The sequence below is a fragment of the Musca autumnalis genome, unplaced genomic scaffold (assembly GCF_047663935.1).
Source record: "Musca autumnalis isolate F117 unplaced genomic scaffold, ASM4766393v1 scaffold_4, whole genome shotgun sequence".
NCBI classification, from domain to species: Eukaryota; Metazoa; Arthropoda; class Insecta; order Diptera; family Muscidae; genus Musca; species Musca autumnalis.
Window position 1 is genome coordinate 160860466 of NW_027411977.1, and position 20292 is coordinate 160880757.

General features: G+C 35.4%; 2 protein-coding genes across 2 annotated transcripts; both read right to left on the minus strand.

Annotated features, from left to right (window-relative positions):
• Positions 1-14084: 14084 nt before the first annotated feature.
• LOC141403141 (uncharacterized) lies at positions 14085-14864 on the minus strand. The gene has a single exon (XM_073985306.1). It carries the CDS (start codon positions 14862-14864, stop codon positions 14085-14087), a length of 780 nt encoding a protein of 259 aa, XP_073841407.1.
• A 2625-nt stretch (positions 14865-17489) lies between these two features.
• LOC141403142 (uncharacterized) lies at positions 17490-19262 on the minus strand. The gene has a single exon (XM_073985307.1). The coding sequence runs from the start codon at positions 19260-19262 to the stop codon at positions 17490-17492; it is 1773 nt and encodes a 590-aa protein (XP_073841408.1).
• Between the last annotated feature and the right edge of the window lie 1030 nt (positions 19263-20292).

A 20292-nucleotide genomic window follows, 5' to 3' on the forward strand; every position in this document is an offset into this window, starting at 1 on the left:
CCGCACATGTATCAAAAACGTAAGTGGATAGTCTACATCTATAATGTTCAATCTCAAATAATTTTTGAGGTTAGATGAAATACTGTAGAGGTTCCTGTCTTTTACTGTGTGCCCTCCGAAGACGAAGTTCTTGGGGTCTCCGGAACTTGGAAGTTTCTTGATCTTGTTCCATAACTAAAAAGTTTTTATTATTATTTACGACTTTTTCACATTTTACCCGAAAAACAGTTCCCGTACACCAAAAAGTTGAGTTACGCTCTCTTTAAAAACTTTTTACTCTACAAATTTGAGCGTGTAAAAATAGTAACATGGTTGCCGGCGTCTTATTGGCTGGTACGCCAACTTTGACATTTCTTCCAGTTTTTTTGACGTATTTTCTATTTTCCGTTCCCGAACTATTTCAAAAAACGTTTGTGTGAGAACAATTTTTTTATAGTTCCCTCTTTTACGAGTTTTACTATTAAAAAGTACGGGAACGAAGCTATTGATACACAACTAGCTTCAATAGTTGAAACAATCTGTTGATCCTGCAGTCCATTCAAGAATGTATTGAATGCTGTCAGGTTATTGTATTAATTATCGTATCCCTACATTGTTCACCCAACTCAGAAATCTGAATTTCGTTAAGCTCAGAAACTAGACTCTCTATTTTATTATCGAAACCCTGTAAGTTGTTATTCCGTTGTGTCAAGCTAGTTAACTAGTTCAAAACTTTGAGCTTTGAACTTTGAGCAGAAGACATACTCATACATACTATACTTAACTGGATCTCCGTCTTTTTCTTTGTCTAACAGCTCATTAAAGTCAGTCTGTAAATTCGCTATCTCTGTTTTTTTCTTGTCTATTGTTTCTTTAGTATGTGGTTTCCCTAACGACTTTCTCGCGTTCGATACTAGGATCCCTAAAGACTGTAGCACCTTATCCATGATTCATATAGAGTGGTTTTCATCACAATTTTCAAAAAAATATTTCTTGCTATACCTTTTTACCAATTAAAACTATTGTTCTTATTGAGTGCCTATTCTAGCTAGTTGTTTTCGTATTTGTCATGTACATATTTTTTAGGTATCTAATTATAACTATCAATGTTATAATTATACAAATAATTTTAGTACTTCAGCGCTTACGCTCACTGCTATTAGAGCATAAGCGGTCGCCAGTATAACTTCACTTATTTTAGTTTGGGTGCTTCCCATAGTTCAGCTTAATAAATTTCTCTTCCTCTTTTTAAAACTATTTTTACAATAACATATATATATTTTTTTAATACATCTCAAAAATTTTTATATCATTTATGTTTTTTCCTTTTTTCTAACATAAAAAAACTCCTGACCACGCTTACTGGTCTCTAACGACTGCAGATTGATGCAGCATTTTTTTCTACACACGAGATAGTTCCTTATCAGGAAATTTATCTCGTCTATCCTACTTCCCGACGGTCGTCTTTCATAATCTGGCCGAATTATCTTAAAATTATTTTTGTGTTGTACAGTGTTATTATTGAAGTGTTTATAGATAAGATTTTTGGTAGCAATCTGTTTCTGCATACTATAAATCTTTCTTTTAAAGAGGGCAACCCAGATTCGATAAATAGTATTTTTAAAGGAGTCGTTCGATAAGCATATAAGCTGGATCTTATTCATGAGTGTTAGATGGACTTAAGGTATTTTAAGGTGGAATTAGGACTATTGGCGTACAGCTAAAAACCATGGTCGATTTTGTTTAACACTAGGTTAGTTGTAAGTAGGTTAGAGTGTTAATATGGACAAAACTTCTGCGTATTTTATGATATTGGCTCTGGAAATTAGTTCTTTTATAAGTTTTAGCACATGACTTGTCCATCGGTAATTTTTTTCGAATGTTACTCCCAGTATTTTAAGTTAATTTACGTAAGGAAATATTATATTGTCTACGGCAAATATGGAGTCTTGATGATTTGGTAGAAGATAGTTTTGCACCAGAGGATGCTGTAAGAAGAAGATGATGTGCCGTTGGAGCAGGTTTTTCTTTAGATGTCAGGAACAAGATTGACTTTTTTTTTCTATCCCTATTTATACAAAAATTATTAAGTCTAACATCGAGTTCTTAATATCTAATATTTACAAAAATATTCGATATTGATTAACTCCCAACCAATAGGAAAAGAGTCCAATAGCGTTTCAATTACATCTATGTAAGTATGTCTGTGTAATCGCATATGTTGTCATGTATTTGAGTCTTGCATTCATATTCATCATTTTACAAGTTCACTTAAATAATTTACTATTGGGATATTCTTCATTCCCATTGGCCAGACTCTAACTCATTACAATTGTTCTGTTCCAGAACCTGCAAGAAGCTACTACTTTTTACTACGATAACAATTTTCCCTTATGTTATCGGAAAAAGAATTAAAAATTAGCATGGTATAAGTAAAGAGGTAGATTTAAATGAAAAAAATCTATAGAACCCTTGTTTTTCCTGAATTCCTAAAACTTCAAAATTAAGCAACAAGTGGGTTTGTTTACAACACCAATTTTGAGCATTTTATAAAAATCGCGAAAAATGAATGAAGGACCGACCACTGTTTCTCCGCATAATCAAGTTGTGGATATGATAAAATGTTTGTTCCAATGATAACCTGACGAATTATTTCCATACAAGTGTTCCAAAAATAATTTTAAAATCATTGAATTCGATTGTTTTTAAAACTGTTTGACATATTATTCAAACACCACACACACATACACAGTTTGTGTATATTGTTTTGAAGTTTTAGGAATACTCGAATGAAAAAAATTTAAATTAACATAAAGCTTTGGCTAACCTTTCTTATTAAACCATGAAAATTAGTAGATTCTTGCAGTACTGGAACAGGCCAAATATAATTTTGAATTCCAATAAGAATTCTAAACCATTGCCCTACATATGAGTGGGCAACGAAACAAAGCATGAATACAATGAACTCGCTATGTTGCTGATAAACTCAACGGAAACAAATAATGGACATCAAAATACATGGCAAACATAATGTGACATACTATACCCTCACCCTCTTTAAATTACAAAATTGTTCTTATGAAATATGATCTTAAGGGGGCTAAGTATTTTTTTTTGTATTTGGCAATAAAATAATTTTTGTTTACGTTCATACTTACAGTAAAATTTTTATTCATAAAATAAAAATATTTTTGCTTAAGATTACTTATGATGTTTCTTTAATTAATACTTGTGAAATACTTTTTCTTTGTTATTAATTCTTATCGTAACATTTAAATTATCAATATTGATTATTTTATAAGGACCACGGTAAGGTGATTCTCCTTTTTAACTAAAACTAAATCTACTATTTTAAGATCTATTCTATTTGTATTATTTAATGAGTTTAATCTTCTCTTAACTTTAGTCTGTTCAGCTATATTCTGAGCCTCTGCCAGATTTTAGAGTCTTAAATATTCCATATTTCAATATTAAATTCTCATTTAAACTCCTAGCTATTGATTTGGCTTCTTTCGTCTCCATTGGTGCTGCTAATATATATTTAATCAACTTGCATTGCATGGTTAATATATATCTATAGTTATCTAAGGGTCTTAAGGGTCCTACAGTGTCAATTACTACTGTATCAAAGCTATTTACCGGTGTATCAGTTTTCATTAAGGGTTCTTTGGTATGTTTAATTTGTTTGGCACAAATCATATGTAGATACGTATTTCTTTACCATTTTGCCCATATTTTTCCATATACCTCTGTTTAACAGCCAGTTTTTGTAAAAAAATATATCTTCAAACGTACCGTTCGTACTCAAACGAATCCGTTAAAAATTTGGTTTTTATAAAAAATTGAAACCCATTCGTTTGATTGCGAAAAGCTTTGTATATCGGTGTTTCCATTATGTTAATTTTTAACATTTTTTGAAATGTTGTCAATGAAAAATATGATCCTTGTGACAATCCCAAAAAAATTTTTCAATATACAGACTAATTTTGAAAACAATTTTCAAAGAATGTCAAAATACAATATGGAAAATTGATGATATTTGGTCCGTATGGCTGATTTTTACGTACACAGAAAAAAATAATTCATTCAATGTATGAATAGTGTTCAAAAAAATTTTCCAATGTTCAGATTTTTGTATTTTATGAACCTAGTTCATAAAGCAATAAATACCGGTTTCTTTTTTGAATGAATCATAAACATGTAATATATGTATACTATTTTGCAAAATATGAACAAATTCATTCATTTCAAAATAATCTTATTTAAAACAAAAAAAGTTGCTTATATTCCAAAACTCTTTTTATATTTTTTATAAATTAATTTTTCTATAAAAATGTTTGTTTTTTTATTTTGAAACTATTTTTTTTATTTTATTTTCAAATTAGTTGTTTTTTATTTAATTTTGAAATTCCTGTTCTTTAAAGGGTTCTCTTCTAATTGATTTTCCTAATTAATTATGTATCTTGTAAATCAGAACAATGTGAACCATACGTACAAACATATTGATTCCATCAGCACTAACTGGAATTTTTAGATGTTGTATTTATATTAAAATAATTCAAAAATTGTATTTGCGAATTAATGCTATTGATATGGTGAGTGTCTTCCGACAACAAACGAAATCTATTGCGGTTAGTTAGTGGGGTAGTGGTGAGTAGTGTGGGTTGTTTGGGCTGTTGGGCTTTGTTGACACGTAGTCAATGTGCGTGTAGATACGATGGAGGGGAGGAAAGACAAACAATAGAAGCAAAACCACAACATTTTCATAGGCAAAGCACAAAAACCGGTTTTGCCAGAAAATAGTGGTTAACGTAGGAGAAACTATGAAATTAATTTTTGTATTTTAGAAAAGCTTTCATACTTTTGCAAAAATAGTATTGTGTGCATGAGTAAAAAAATTTGTCCATTCACATTAAAAGAGGTACGTTCAAATTATGGACAACAAAAATTATGAACGGAATTAGTAAAAAAATTCATACTTTTGTTTTTTCTGTGTATATGAGTATCTAAAATTTTCTCTAGATCAATTTCCCATCATATTCATGCGTTTTCAGCGAAAAAATCTGAATAAATTCCTGTGAAATACTTTTTCTTTGTTATTAATTCTTTTCGTGACATTTAACTTATCAATATTGATTATTTCATATGGACTAGAGATGGGCGCGTGCCTAAAAAATTAGACACGAACATGCACGAACACGGACCAAAATTTTTATGCACTTTCACGCACAAACACGGTGTTTTTCGAGAAGGCACGAACACGCACACTCACGCACGAAATTAAAGAAAAGATATATCGATATAGCTGTACATTTATTTGTTCAAAAAATGCATATGTTCTAAAATATACATATTGCAAAATTACTTATAAACAAACATTTACATATTCTTATTTAAAAACATTATTTTGTCTAAGTTAGAGCTCGAAAGTCTAGTTCGTCTTTCGTTGAGAATATTTCCAGATGTGGAAAAAATCTCTCGCTCGTTTCTGAACTGACGGGTATAGCCAAAATTTTCCTGGCTAATTGTTTTAAATATTTTAGGTTCGACTGTTTCCAAAAGTTTAAAACATCAGTCTGGCTAGATACGGCATTCGCTAAATATGTATCAATTTCAGTATCTACTTTTCGTCTTTTTGTCAAGTTTTGGTCCAAAAACTCTGAAAATTCGTGTAAATGTGGCATTGTTATTTCCTCCTCATCATTAGAACACTCTATGTTCTCACCTTGTATATCAAGTAACATTGCTTTTGCATTAGCTATTACGTCATTTCTTTTATCTTGTAATAAGAAATTCATCTCCTTAAACGGCGGAAATAAAAACGTCCCTATAAGATGTGCCATTGTTGGCACAAAGCGTTTAAGCAATGATTGTTTAGTTTTAGCTTTCAAATCTTTCATGAATAGCTTTTCAGACCAAAGGGTAAAAATATGCATAGTAGGGTATTTTTCCGAGCTTAATTTTTCGGAAAACTCTTTGCATATTTTGAGAAAACCCAATAGAGGTTCTAGCTTTAAGTCAGATATACGATCCAACTCATTCTTTTCTAGCAAAATACTCTTAGTCTCATTCTGGACTTGGTATATGCTCTCAAGTATAATATATATGAATTCCATTGTGTTCTTATATCCTGTTTTAACGTTTTCGACAATTTGTTGTTTAGCTACGAGTGTTTAAAATATCTTACACGCTTTTTGGAGCCGTCAATCAGTTTTCCCAATTCGGGAAGAGGATATTTTTTAACAACATCATCCATAACTAAGTTCAAATTGTGGCAAGCTCAAGGTATACGTTTAAATTGTTTAAAATCCGAAACAACGTTGGAGCCATTGTCGGTTACAGATACAGAATTACCGAACTTGTCTTCAATATCAAATTTAGCATGATAAACAACTGATTTTCAAAGACAGTCCCAGCAAAATGTTTGTAGCCAAAGAAGTAGTTGAATCATGAGTGCAAGTGATTTCGGACTACATCTTTTTACGTGAAAGAAGTCATGATTTTTACAAGGGCCTGGTGCAGTGAGGGTACTGTCTAATTTGCTTCTTAAGCACATATTTTGCATTAGTTCTTTGTAGTGAATAAATATACATTCCATGGAAAGTATTTTGAATTGATTTTTCGATTCAAACAATTCGCAAGCGAGGATATGGGAGAAGTTAACATCTATTAAGCGAGGATTTTTCACTGATTTGAGACCTCAGGGCCATTTGAAAAATTATTTAAATGAGTTTTGGTAACTTTTAATTAATATTTATGATCTGTTTCTCTAGAACGTTTCGAATTAAAATTTGTTCAAATTACTACCAAACTCATGTTTTTGTAAAACATATTTGTTTGACAAACAAGTAAAAAAGTATCAGTCGGCTTGGCCGACAGAGATATACCCTCAGCCGGTGTATATTGAAACATTTTTTTTTCCAAAAAACGTATATATTTAGAGGGTTTTAAACATTTTGGGCGTATGAAACGACAAAAATGTTGATTAGGATTAAAGAGCAAACGTTTTGCAGAGGAAATACTTAAAGGAATGGATCGACATTGACCATTATGGAAGTGGATCTCCAGCCAAAAATCAAATCGATTCGATAGCAAGTCTTAAAGTGAACTAATCCGAAATTTTGTTTGGGAGGTACTGGATGAAGTGGACAAATATAGTCCATATTTGAACCTGATCTATATCTGGTAGATATATTAGGATGTGTAAAGTATGGACCAATTCGGCCACTCCCTTCAAAAGTTACCGTACGAAAAATTTTTCCGAACATTTTTGAAATTTTGTGGGGGAGGTATCTGAAGGAGTGGACCAATATGGCTTATCTTCGAACTTAAACTATGTTTGGACAAAATATTACTAAGACCCAATCGGCAGATCCGTTCGAGACTTATCTTGCGCTCCAACCAACTCACACGGTGTAATAGGGGTTTTGTACAACTTTCAAGTTTTTTTTCTCAGGAAGTATGGACTTGCCCCTGATGAAACTTGTACGTCGAATGGGGGGCAGTAAATACAAGTTTCTAAAATAAAAATCAAAGCGATTCGAGAGCAGGTCCTAAACTGAACTTATCCGAAATTTTATGTGGGAGGTAGCCGAAGGAGTGGACCGATTGAGTCCATATTGGAACCTCATCTAAGTCTGGCAGACGTTTCACGAGTTGCAAATTATGGACCAAATCGGTTGCTTCCTTCAAGAGTTATCGTACGTACAAATTTTCCGAATATTTTCGAACTTTTGTGGGGGACGTACCGGAAGGAGTGGCCCGATATAACCCATCTTCGAACTTTAACTAAGTTTGGACAAAATATTACGAAAGCCAAATTTTGGACCGAATCGGTTGATCCGTTCGAGAGTTATCGTGCGCTCCAGCCAGCCAGACAGACAGACGGACGGACATTGCTCAATCGACTCCAAATTGTATGAAACACATTTCGTCCAAACATACTTGGGGTCTAAAACCATTACTTCCATGCGGCACATTTTGTCCATATGAAAGTGTATATACCCTCGTTAGCATAAATGCTGAGGGTATAAACAGTAGTTTGATAATAGTTCGACCGAAATATAATATAATGAATATAAAACAATGGAATATCTCAAATAAATCAAATACTTTTATTCTAGAAAGTTAGCTTTTATTACTCAAAAATACCCAAAAACATCTTAAAATCCTACTTGCATAGAGTCATCTAAAATTGATTGCATTCTAGCTGCACCATGTCCTTGTAAAGATTATGACTTCTTTCACGTAAAAGGACATAGCCACTTGCACTCATTATTCAACTACTTTTTTGGCTACAAACAAGGATTCAGTCTGATATTTCTTGTACCCATGATTATCTTTTTGGATACAAACATTTTGCTGAGTAATTAAAATACCATAAAATAAATTGTTTCTTGTGTTCTTGAGAATTTTATTTGCAAAAAGTTATTATAAATGTCAACATTGCTAAAATGTGAAATTTTTATGAAGCGGATTCAAATCGGACATTGTCGAAATGTGAAGAACGGAATGCATTTTTCATGACTCTGCGTGGACTGCTTCTAAAAAAGCTATTCAATCACTACTTCACATAGAACAACTTCAAATAAATTTTGCTGGGAGTATATTGCGTTAACCCGCTGAGTTGTTTCTGTGTTTGATTCTCTCTCATGAACAAAACAAATGGCAAGCAAACATCAAATTTTTGTTCTGGCCTCTCCATAACATAACAACAAAAAGTACCAGACTACAAAAACGAAGCAAATAATTTTTGGAAAACCACAGTTGGTGAATTTTTTGGTCGTTTTATTTTGTTGTTCGATTTTCTTGTTTAGTATGGTCTCTTGCACGACTTCTAAAGGGAGCCCAAAAATTTAGCACGATCGTGACACATAGTGCAGGTCGTGTTTAGTCGTGCCGTGCAAAATCGTGTCGAACAAAAAAACACGATCACGCACGGCCAAAAATTTATTCCGGCACGACACGCACAAACACGGCGATTTTCGGGAAGGCACGAACACGCACTACTCACGGCACGACACGCGCCCACCTCTAATACAGACTAATTTTGAAAACAATTTTCAATCTGGAAAATTGGTGATATTTGGTCCGTATGGCTGATTTTTACATATATGAGTATCTAAAATTTTCTCTAGATCAATTTCCCTTCATATTCGTGCGTTTTCAGCGAAATAATCTGAATTTCGTTAAGCTCAGAAACTAGACTCTCTATTTTATTAGCGAAACCCTGTAAGTTGTTATTCCGTTGTGTCAAGCTAGTTAACTCGTTCAAAACGGCATTAGGTGACTTTACATGTTTATACACTGTTTTAGGAGCGGATATTAATTCAGAAACACTCTTAAGCTGAAAACAGATACAACGTTTGATTAAAGTTTTGCGTTGGGCGTCGAGAAAAAAACAACAACAACAGGGCGACGACGATACCAAAGTCCAGCGTTTATCTGTTTGTCGGCATATATTTCAAATGAATTTGAATTTTTCGGCATCATGCCCAGCAGTGTAAAAACGGCCAAAACGACACTAAACTTTACCCAAACGTTGTATGTGTTTCCAGCTTTAGGTATCCCTTTTTGTTTTATCCTATTTTGGACACGATTTTTTAACTTTGAGCAGAAGACATACTCATACATTCTATAATTAACTGGATCTCCGTCTTTTTCTTTGTCTAACAGCTCATTAAAGTCAGTCTGTAAATTCGCTATCTCTGTTTTTTTCTTTTCTATTGCTTCTTTAGTATATGGTTTGCCTAACGGCTTTCTCGCGTTCGATACTAGGATCCCTAAAGACTGTAGCACCTTATCCATGATTCATAAAGAGTGGTTTTCATTACAATTTTCAAAAAATTATTCCTTGCTATACCTTTTTTACCAATTAAAACTATTGTTCTTATTGCAAGGCACTCATTCTAGCTTGTGGTTTTCGTATTTGTCTTTTACATATTTTTTAGGTATTAAATTATAACTATCAATGTTATAATTATACAAATTAATTTTAATACTTCAACGCTTCCCATAGTTCAGCTTAATAAATTTCTCTTCCTCTTTTTAAAACTATTTTTACAGTAACATATATAAGCTGTGTCTTTTTACGTGATAATTAGTAATAATTATTACTAATGTTGCAGATTTTGACAATTGTATAAAGGAAAAGTTGCTGAAAAAATTGTTTCAGCAACATTTAGTAAGTAAAAAGACACCCCTATATATTTTTAATACAACTCAAAAATTTTTATATCATTTATGTTTTTCCTTTTTTCTAACATAAAAAAAACTTCTGACCACGCTTACTGGTCTCTAACGACTGCAGATTGATGCAGCGTTTTTTTTCTACACACGAGATAGTTCCTTATCAGGAAATTTATGTCGTCTATCCTACTTCCCGACGTAAACTTTCAAAACGCCGATACACGTGTCTCCCTTTTTTCGGTCGTCTTTCATAATCTGGCCGAATTATCATGTAATTATTTTTGTGTTGTACAGTGTTATTATTGAAATGTTTGTAGATAAGATTTTTGGTAGCAATCTGTTTCTGCATACTATAAATCTTTCTTCTAGAGAGGGCAACCCAGATTCGATAAATAGTATTTTTAAAGGAGTCGTTCGATAAGCATATAAGCTGGATCTTATTCATGAGTGTTAGATGGACTTAATGTATTATAAGGTGGAATTAGGACTATTGGCGTACAGCTAAAAACCATAGTCGATTTTGTTTAACACTAAGTAGGTTAGAGTGTTAATATGGACAAAACTTCTGCGTATTTTATGATATTGGCTCTGGAAATTAGTTCTATTATATGTTTATTTATTATTATTATTATTATTATTTTTATTTATTGTTATTTTTTATTTATTTATGCCTGAACAACAAGACAAGGTCTTATAAATTACAGTTCAGGATTATAATTATAATAATAATATCACATCCAACTTAAACTAAAGCTTGTACAAAGATAAATTTATATGAACAAATTTTGAGTGTATAAATTAAATAATGATGTTTTTGATGTTCCAGTTTATGTTTAAAGGTGGATACGTTGTTGATGCCCTGTAAATTGTGTGGAAGAGTGTTCCAAAGACGTGTAGCGCCAGTAAAAAATGCCATTTTGTTGTTGATGCCCTGTAAATTGTGTGGAAGAGTGTTCCAAAGACGTGTAGCGCCAGTAAAAAATGCCATTTTGAGACGAGACTTTTTCTTCTTTTGGGTTTGATGTTTCTCCCTCTATTAGATCTACTGAGTGAAATTCTTTGGTAAAGATAGTGAATGTGTAGTAATAATTTTGTGCAAAAACTGCAAGGTCCTAATTTTCATTAGGGTATTAAGGCTGAATCCATAAAGAGACTTTGTAAGATGCGAGATATATTGTGTTCTAGTTAAACCATAGACGTATCGTATGATGCTGTTAAAAGCCACATTTAATTTGTCTCGACTTAGCGAATCACAATATGCAAATAGTTCGCAACCGTACAACAACCCAGGCACTAGGTATGTTTTGGCCAAGAGACAACGAATACTAATGGGTGTATAAGAATGAGATAGCCATAAAGCACGAAGTTTAGCGAATGTTTGGCCAACGACTACATTAACATGAATTTCCCATGAAAGGGAACTGTTGAATGTTACTCCCAAATTTTTAGCACTTGTAACGAGATCAATCTTTTCATGATTTTTTCGGGTTTAATAATAGTCCATTAGCATTGGCCGATTCGTGAACTCAAAAACACTCAAAAAAACAACTCAAAAAAAGTTGTACGTCATCTGCGTACATATGAATTCGACAGTTGGATAAATGTAGAGGAAGGTCATTAGAATACATAGAGAATAGAAGCGGGCCAATAATGGAACCCTGTGGAACTCCTTTGAGAACTGGCAGAGACTCAGATTTTTTGTTTCCTATGTATACCGATTGTAAGCGATTCATTAAGTAAGAGATTATAAGTTTTGTCGACGTCAAAGAAAAATGGAACAGTTTTGCGAAGTTTGAGAAGCAGACTTTGGTGATCGACTCCGAAACTTCTGCCAAGGCTGTAATGCAACTGTGACCCGCACGGAAACCTGATTGCAAGTCACTTAACAACGATTCGCGTTGTAGGTACTCCGTTATTTGTTTGTGTAAAATTTTCTCAAATATCTTACAAAGGTAAGTCCAACGGCGTTAGATTTTACTACAGCGCAGCAATCTAATACCTCGGCAATAGTAACACACCGAAACTCAAAGATAGATAGTTTTGCACCAGAGCATGCTGTAAAGAAGAAGATGATGTGCTGTTAGAGCAGGTTTTGCTTTAGATGTCAGGAACAAGATTGACTTCTTTATTTTTCTATCTCTATTTATACAAAAATTCTTAAGTCTAACATTGAGTTCTTAATATCTAATATTTACAAAAGTACTCGCTATTGATTAACTCCCAACCAATAGGAAAAGAGTCCAATATCGTTTCAATTACATCTATGTAAGTATGTCTGTGTAATCGCATATGTTGTCATGTATTTGAGTCTTGCGTCTTCATATTCATCATTTTACAAGTTCACTTAAGTAACTTACTATTGGGATATTCTTCATTCCCATTGGCCAGACTCTGACTCATTACAATATAATTTTGAATTCCAATAAGTATTCTAAACAATTGCCCTACATATGAGTGAGCAACGAAACAAAGCATGAATACAATGAACTCGCTATGTTGCTGATAAACTCAACGGAAACAAATAATGGACATCAAAATACATGGCAAACATAATGTGACATACTATACCCTCACCCTCTTTAAATTACAAAATTGTTCTTATGAAATATGATCTTAAGGGGGCTAAGTATTTTTTTTTTGTATTTGGCAATAAAATAATTTTTGTTTACGTTCATACTTACAGTAAAATTTTTATTCATAAAATAAAAATATTTTTTGCTTAAGATTACTTATGATGTTTCTTTAATTAATACTTGTGAAATACTTTTTCTTTGTTATTAATTCTTATCGTAACATTTAAATTATCAATATTGATTATTTTATAAGGACCACGGTAAGGTGATTCTCCTTTTTAACTAAAACTAAATCTCCTATTTTAAGATCTATTCTATTTGTATTATTTAATGAGTTTAATCTTCTCTTAACTTTAGTCTGTTCAGCTATATTCTGAGCCTCTGCCAGATTTTAGAGTCTTAAATATTCCATATTTCAATATTAAATGCTCATTTAAACTCCTAGCTATTGATTTGGCTTCTTTCGTCTCCATTGGTGCTGCTAATATATATTTAATCAACTTGCATTGCATGGTTAATATATATCTATAGTTATCTAAGGGTCTTAAGGGTCCTACAGTGTCAATTACTACTGTATCAAAGCTATTTACCGGTGTATCAGTATCATTAAGGGTTCTTTGGTATGTTTAATTTGTTTGGCACAAATCATATGTAGATACGTATTTCTTTACCATTTTGCCCATATTCTTCCATATATACTTCTGTTTAACAGCCAGTTTTTGTAAAAAAAAAATCTGTTAATCGAACAAGGATCTAGTGTTAGTCCATTCAAGCACATAAACTTGAATTGGCACTTAGGATCCACTTTTTAATTGTTCCTTACAAGCACATAAACTTGAAGGAAACCGTCGACTAATAATTAAGAACAAATGGTTGGTTGTAGTACTAAAAGACGACGACTGTTTATCTTTATTGATTTCACTCTTTTATAACAATACTTTCTTAACATAAATTATGACTAAGCCAAATATTAGACTAGTCTCCGTTCCGCATACAATGGAAGATTCAATATCGGCAGTAGTAGCAAAAATCCACATATTTTGATGGTGCAATTGGCTCCAAACCGCCGTTCCAATAATTCTGTTGAGTTTGCAATTGGTAGTTGAATGATTGTTAAAGATATTGATCTCGCATGGGTTGGCGGCGGCGTTCCTCCGGAGTTTGGGCTGCTGATTTTTGCAGATATATTCCCCATCCTTTGGTTTGAGGCATCTTGATATGTCCTCTGATTGGAAAAGTATATATTCATCTCTGTGGGCATCTGTAGCCATGTACGATGTTTCTGGCTGAATAGCGATTAAAGTGTCATTTTTTATGGTTGGAACAGGTACTACCTTGAATAGTTCAAAAAAACTGTTGATTGACTAAGGGTACCTTGACTTCAAAGATGACTTCATATTTTGTTACTGCTCCCTTGACGCTCATAAGCTTATATAGTTCAATCAAGTTATCACCGGCAGTTGGCAAAGCATGCGAAATTGGAAGATTAGCTTTGATAACGCTAATTTCTTCCTTCAATTGATGAGGAGACAGTAACAGTGGGCTTATTTTGCCATTATGTGTATCGGTAAGCACACTGATGATTTCGGAATCTACTCGCTGAAGGTTTATGGCGGATAATGTCAGGTACGTTGACAAGAGTCCAACAAGCTGTGAGTTGCTTAATTGGGAAGATTCCTTAGCGTCATCATTCTTGATCCTGTCAACCATTTCTGAGATCTCTTGTATTTTTCGCTGATTGCTGATCTCATCCCGTTTGATGATATTAATGGTTGAGTCAATTATCGACGTTTGATTTTTAAGTAATATTGTCATGTGATCCTGCTCGTTCCTTGCTCTGTTGATAGTTTTCGACATTTCTTCAGCGTAATCTGCATCAAGAACGCCAAAAAGAGAACGGGCAATATTGCCAACTATGCTAAATGGAGATCTTCTAAGGCGCCTATTGATAAATAACTCCTTCTCTTGTAGTAATTCATGCTTCATCTGTTTAAGATTGTTTACAAATATGTTGCACATCTCTTCCTGATGAAGTACAGGGCACATTTGCTGCAGCGTCTGTAAACCGGATGACAATGATTTTATTTCCGATATAAAAGGCGTCAAATCATAGTACACCAACATTTTCCATTCTGCCGTATTCTGTTTCACTGTTCCCAATCCTTCAAAATACAATCCCGGATCGTTCTGAAATTGCGTAACCTACAGGTGGTTGCATAGGACCATAGGCATCAGGAGCAGTGCTAACAATACTGATAGTATTGCCGGGCTATACGCCATCTTCACTCCTTTTGCCGGAATGACATCTCTTTCATCCTCGTCTTCTAGGGATTGATTCGTTGCCGAAATTGAACCGTCTTGCGCTGAATGGCTGTCTTTAGACCCTTCATCTTGACCTTCTGGAAATAAGGGAGCCAGTCTGTGAATGGCCCGCTTGAATATTCCCGACTGCGTTTCTACTTCTGCAACTCTTACAGCTCCGTCCTTACCGGTAAACACCTTAAGAATTCTTCCTAATGGCCACTTCATTGGGGGTATATTGTCTTCCTTGATAATGACCATATCTCCTTCTTTAAGATTGTCCATCTTTTTCCTCCATTTGTTTCGCTGTTGAAGTTCCTGTAGGTATTCTCCTGACCACCTTTTTCAGAACTGCTGCTTGATATGAGAAATCAATTTCCAATGTGACGTACTGGATGTCTTCACAGTATCTGTTCTGCTGTCTACTTGTGAAGTTAGAGCTTCTCCTATTAGAAAATGTCCCGGTGTCAATGCTTCAAGGCTATCTGGGTCGTTTGATAGTGGCGTGAGAGGACGGGAATTTAAAATAGCTTCGATTTCTACGATAATTGTCTCTAGTTCTTCAAATGTTAGTGTTTCTGTTGAAACACTGCGTACTAAGAGACGTTTTGCAGACTTTACTGCAGCTTCCCACAAACCACCGAAATGAGGAGCTCTCGGTGGAATAAAATGAAATTGTATGCCCTTAGCACTGGAAGCTGATATTATTTCTTCTTTCGCTTTAGCATATATGCTTTCAGATAATTCCGCTAAATTATTTTTGCCTCCGACAAAGTTTGTAGCATTATCACAATATATGTTTTGGCAGTGCCCACGTCGTGCAATAAACCGCTTTAGAGCACCAATGAATGCTTCAGTGGACAAATCGGATACCAGTTCTAAATGAACCGCTTTTGTTGCAAAGCAGCTGAATACAGCTACGTAGGCCTTGGTTGGCCGTTTGCCCCTCACCTTGTAATGAACCCAAAATGGTCCACAATAGTCTACTCCAGTGTTTATGAACGGTCGAGCATGAACTATCCTCGTTGCTGGCAGATTACCCATTACTTGTTGATAAAGCTGCGGTCGCGTTCTAGTACATCGTACGCATTTTTGAACAGTTGATCTTGCTGTTATTTTGCCTTTGATTGGCCAAAATCGCTGCCTTATTGTGTTTAACAGCGCTTGGGGCCCACAGTGCTTATTCTCTTCATGATTCATCTTGAAGAACAATTTCACCAAAAAATCGTTATTTGGTAATATTATCGGATGTTTTGCATCTGGTTGTAGCATGGAATGTTCCAATCTTCCTCCGACGCGAATGATACCTTCATCATCCAAAAACGGTGATAGACTGCATAAAGAACTATGCTTGCTCGGTTGCTTTTCAGCCTTCAAATCTTTTATTTCGACTGCGAACTCGGTAGATTGTATAGCGTGAGTAATTAAGCGAAGGGATTGATCCAACTCTTTGGGATTAAGTGCTATATTTTCAGGCCGTTCCGTCCTTGGTATCCGAGAGTTTCTTGTAAATCTAAGCACGTACGCCACGATTCTTTGCAATTTCCTGAAGGAATTTTTGTGTTCGATTCCATAAATGAAATTGATGTCAGCAGTTACTATTCCTGCAGTAGCTGCTCCCTTTAACTCCATGTTATTAGTAATAGCATTTTGAGAACAAAGTTTTGCCGGCCATCGTTCCTCTTTTCCATGAAGAAAAACTGGTCCATGGAACCATAATCGACATTTAGCCAGATCTGATGGTTGAAGTCCACGCGATAGAATGTCGGCTGGATTTTCTTTCGATGGTACGTGTTTCCATTGTTCTCGTAATGTTAATGTTTGGATAATCGATACCCTATTAGCAACAAAAGTCTTATATAAAGTTGACTGTGATTTTATACAGGCCAGTACAATTTCCGAATCGGTCCAAAGAAACAGAGAATGGTCTTGAAGCCTTAAATAAACCTTTACTCTGTTAGCTAGCTGAGCTGCTACTACTGCGGCACATAGTTCCAGTCGAGGCAATGTTTGTTGCTTCAAAGGAGCCACCCTGGATTTAGCACAGATAAGACGCACCGTTACGCGCCCATCATTCGTAAGAAATCGGATGTATACAGCTGCGCCAAAAGCTCTTTCAGACGCATCGGCAAACACATGTAATTGTGTTTTTGTCGGAATTTCCCCACAAAATACATGTCGAGGTATTTTGAAGTTGTTGAGACCTTCCAATTCACATCGAAATGTTTTCCAAGTAGCACAAAGTTTCTCTGGTAATGGTTCATCCCAATCTAATGTAAACTGCCACAGCTGTTGAATAAATATCTTTGCTTTCACAACAACCGGAGCCAGTAGACCAAGAGGGTCGAACAGTTTTGCAAGTTCAGACGTAACTGAGCGCTTTGATATTGCTTGATGATGGTCGATATTTGTCTTCACGCAAAATTGGTCTGCTTGAGGCATCCAATATTACCCCAATGTTTTTATTGTTTTGTTTATATTTTCATCCAAATCTAAGTTGACTTCTCGGTCGCTATGTGGTATATCTTTCAGCAATCTAAGAGAATTCGAAGACCATTTTCTTAAATTGAAACCATGCTGCTTCAAAATAGCTATCAATTCCGTTTGACTTTCAAGGGCTGTACTTAAGCTGTCGGCACCACTGAGCCCATCATCCATATAAAAGTTTTCCTTGAGCATCTTTGATCCAAGTGGATAACGATCCATGTTGTCGTCTGCAATTTTCTGCAAACATTTTGTAGCAAGATAAGGCGCTGTACGAGTGCCATATGTGACAGTATTCAGCTTGTAATAACTAACAGGATGCGTCGTATCTTCTCTCCATATAATCAGTTGATATTTTTGATCATCAGGATGTAGTAGTATTTGCCTATACATCTTTTCAATGTCTGTGGTGAAGACAAATTTTGGCAATCGAAAACGCAGCAATATAGAAAAAAGTTCACTTTGGACAGTTGGCCCAGTGTACATCAAATCATTTAACGAACAACCTGATGAGGTTTTTGCGGATGCATCAAATACGACCCTTAGTTTTATTGTGGTACTATCCGGTTTGAGAACACAATGATGCGGGATAAAATATTTTGGGTTTGATACCGTCCCCACGTCAATCTTTTGCATGTGGCCCAATTGTTCGTATTCTTGCATAAACTTAATGTATTGACTTCGGATGTCTTCCTTCTGTAGAAGCCGGCGTTCCAGGCTCATAAATCGGTTATACGCCATTGCATGTGATTTCCCCAATGCAGTTGGAGATTCCCGGAAAGGGAGCCTGACAATGAAACGACCGTATTCATCCGTCTGAACATGTTGATTGTAGTGAGATTCACACAGCTTCTCTAGCGGAGACATTACTTTCTCACTCGCTTCTACTTCCTCGAGCTTCCATAGTTTTTCGATTGCTTGTTCTAGTGACGTTTCACTATCGAAAATTGCACATGTCAACGCTGCTGGTGTGACGTCCGTTGAGGTTTGTTCTATTAAGCCGCCAACAATCCAGCCGAGCGCAGTATTTTGTATTATGGGTTGATTGCCACTGAGTTTTATTGTACCTGGCTGCATTAGGCTAAAGTAGAACTCTGCTCCAAGTAGAATATCAACCTTTCCTTGCGTGTTAAAGTTGGGATCCGCTAATTTAATATTCTGTGGGATCTGCCATTTAGAGATGTCCAGATCGTGATTCGGTTGCGCTGGTATAATTGCTGGCAAAACAAACGCCTCCAAATCAGTTGAGAATTCAGAATTATTAGATAACATCTGCACATTCACCCGATGATAAGCCTTCCTTTGAGTCTTTCCAACTCCCTCAATGGCCAATGAGGCATCCCTGGTTCTAAGTGATAACTTTTTTATCAGCCTTTCAGTCACAAGGTTCACTTGTGAACCCGAGTCGAGTACCGCTCTAAATTCGCCTAACATACCGTTTGCAGCCTTGATGATAACCTTAGCAGTAGCTAGAATTACGTTCTTCTGATCTTCGACTGATGCTGACGAGATTGCAGCTGTGTTGACTGATGCGGCATCATTCCTTGTGGTTGGTGATTGATTCGAAGCTATTGAAGATGTCTTCGATTTGCTTGGCAAATGTAGTAAAGTATTGTGCTTATTACTACATATTTTGCAGTTACTAGAAGTACATGTTTTCGATACATGATCGTATTTAAAGCAGTTCGTACACATTTTATGTTGTTGTACCCATTTGAGCCTCTCAGATTCCCTCATTGCCAAAAATTGTTTACAACGATAGATGGGATGGTGGCCGTTTTTGCATAGGCTGCATTTGCTGTTATCCTCCACTGCTGCAATGGACGAAACAGTTTTGCTTGAACCTTTTTGGGTAGTTGTCACTTTCCCGATCGATTCCATCGACTCAAATTACATTTCCAAAAATGTAGTTCTTTCATTGTAGGAACCTCCTTTGGCTTCGTTAACGATTGCATGAATCGTATGTACAGCGTATGATCCAATTTCTTCGTGATCAATTACATCAATAGAGCGTCCCACGACGAAGTGTCGATATCCAAGTTGTTCAGGGCTAGCATGCATTCTCTTGTAGTGTCATGCAGAGCCTTGATTGAAGCGGTAGATGAGGTTCCTGTTGGCTGGTTAAGAATCCGTTCTACCAATGTTGAAACAAGAATCCGTTTATTGTTGTAACGTTCTTGAAGCAACATCCATGCCGTTTTGTAGTTATCCTGTCAAGGCTAGATGGCTTATGAGTTTGTCAGCCTCGCCCGACAAATTGGTTTTGAGGTACCACATTTTTTGGACATTGGGAAGAGGCTGTTTGTCAACCATCTCCAAAAACAGTTCATAGAACTGCCGCCACTTTAAGCAATCCCCATTGAATTGAGGGATTGTTACCGACGGTAGGGGAAGTGCACTGTGTGCTACCAAGTCACTTCCCAGTTGAGGTGCGCTTGTTACGTTGTCTTTCAGGACCGCCAGCCTTATCAAGTTATGTTGAACCGAATCTTCAAGGCTATCGTAGCTATCTTGATTTAGCCCGATTCTGCTGCCAAATTGCGTCGTACAGATCTGTGATTTGACTCCACAACTTTTTGATCGTCTCTTCTTTTATTCCATAAAATTGCTTTGATTGCCCCGCTTCGATATTGTCCATGTTCTGCAGATGGCGCATTAGAGCAGCCATTCTAGCTTTTATCCTTCGGGCCAGCCCCTCAACTTGGGTAGATGCAGGTTCCTCTACTTGGACCGCTGCTTGGCCTTCTGAACCAGTTTCTTGCGATTT

Bases quoted from the DNA above. Each gene is read 5' to 3' on its own strand.
- LOC141403141 (XM_073985306.1), bottom strand. From the start codon at position 14,864: ATGTTGGTGTACTATGATTTGACGCCTTTTATATCGGAAATAAAATCA.
- LOC141403142 (XM_073985307.1), bottom strand. From the start codon at position 19,262: ATGAGGGAATCTGAGAGGCTCAAATGGGTACAACAACATAAAATGTGT.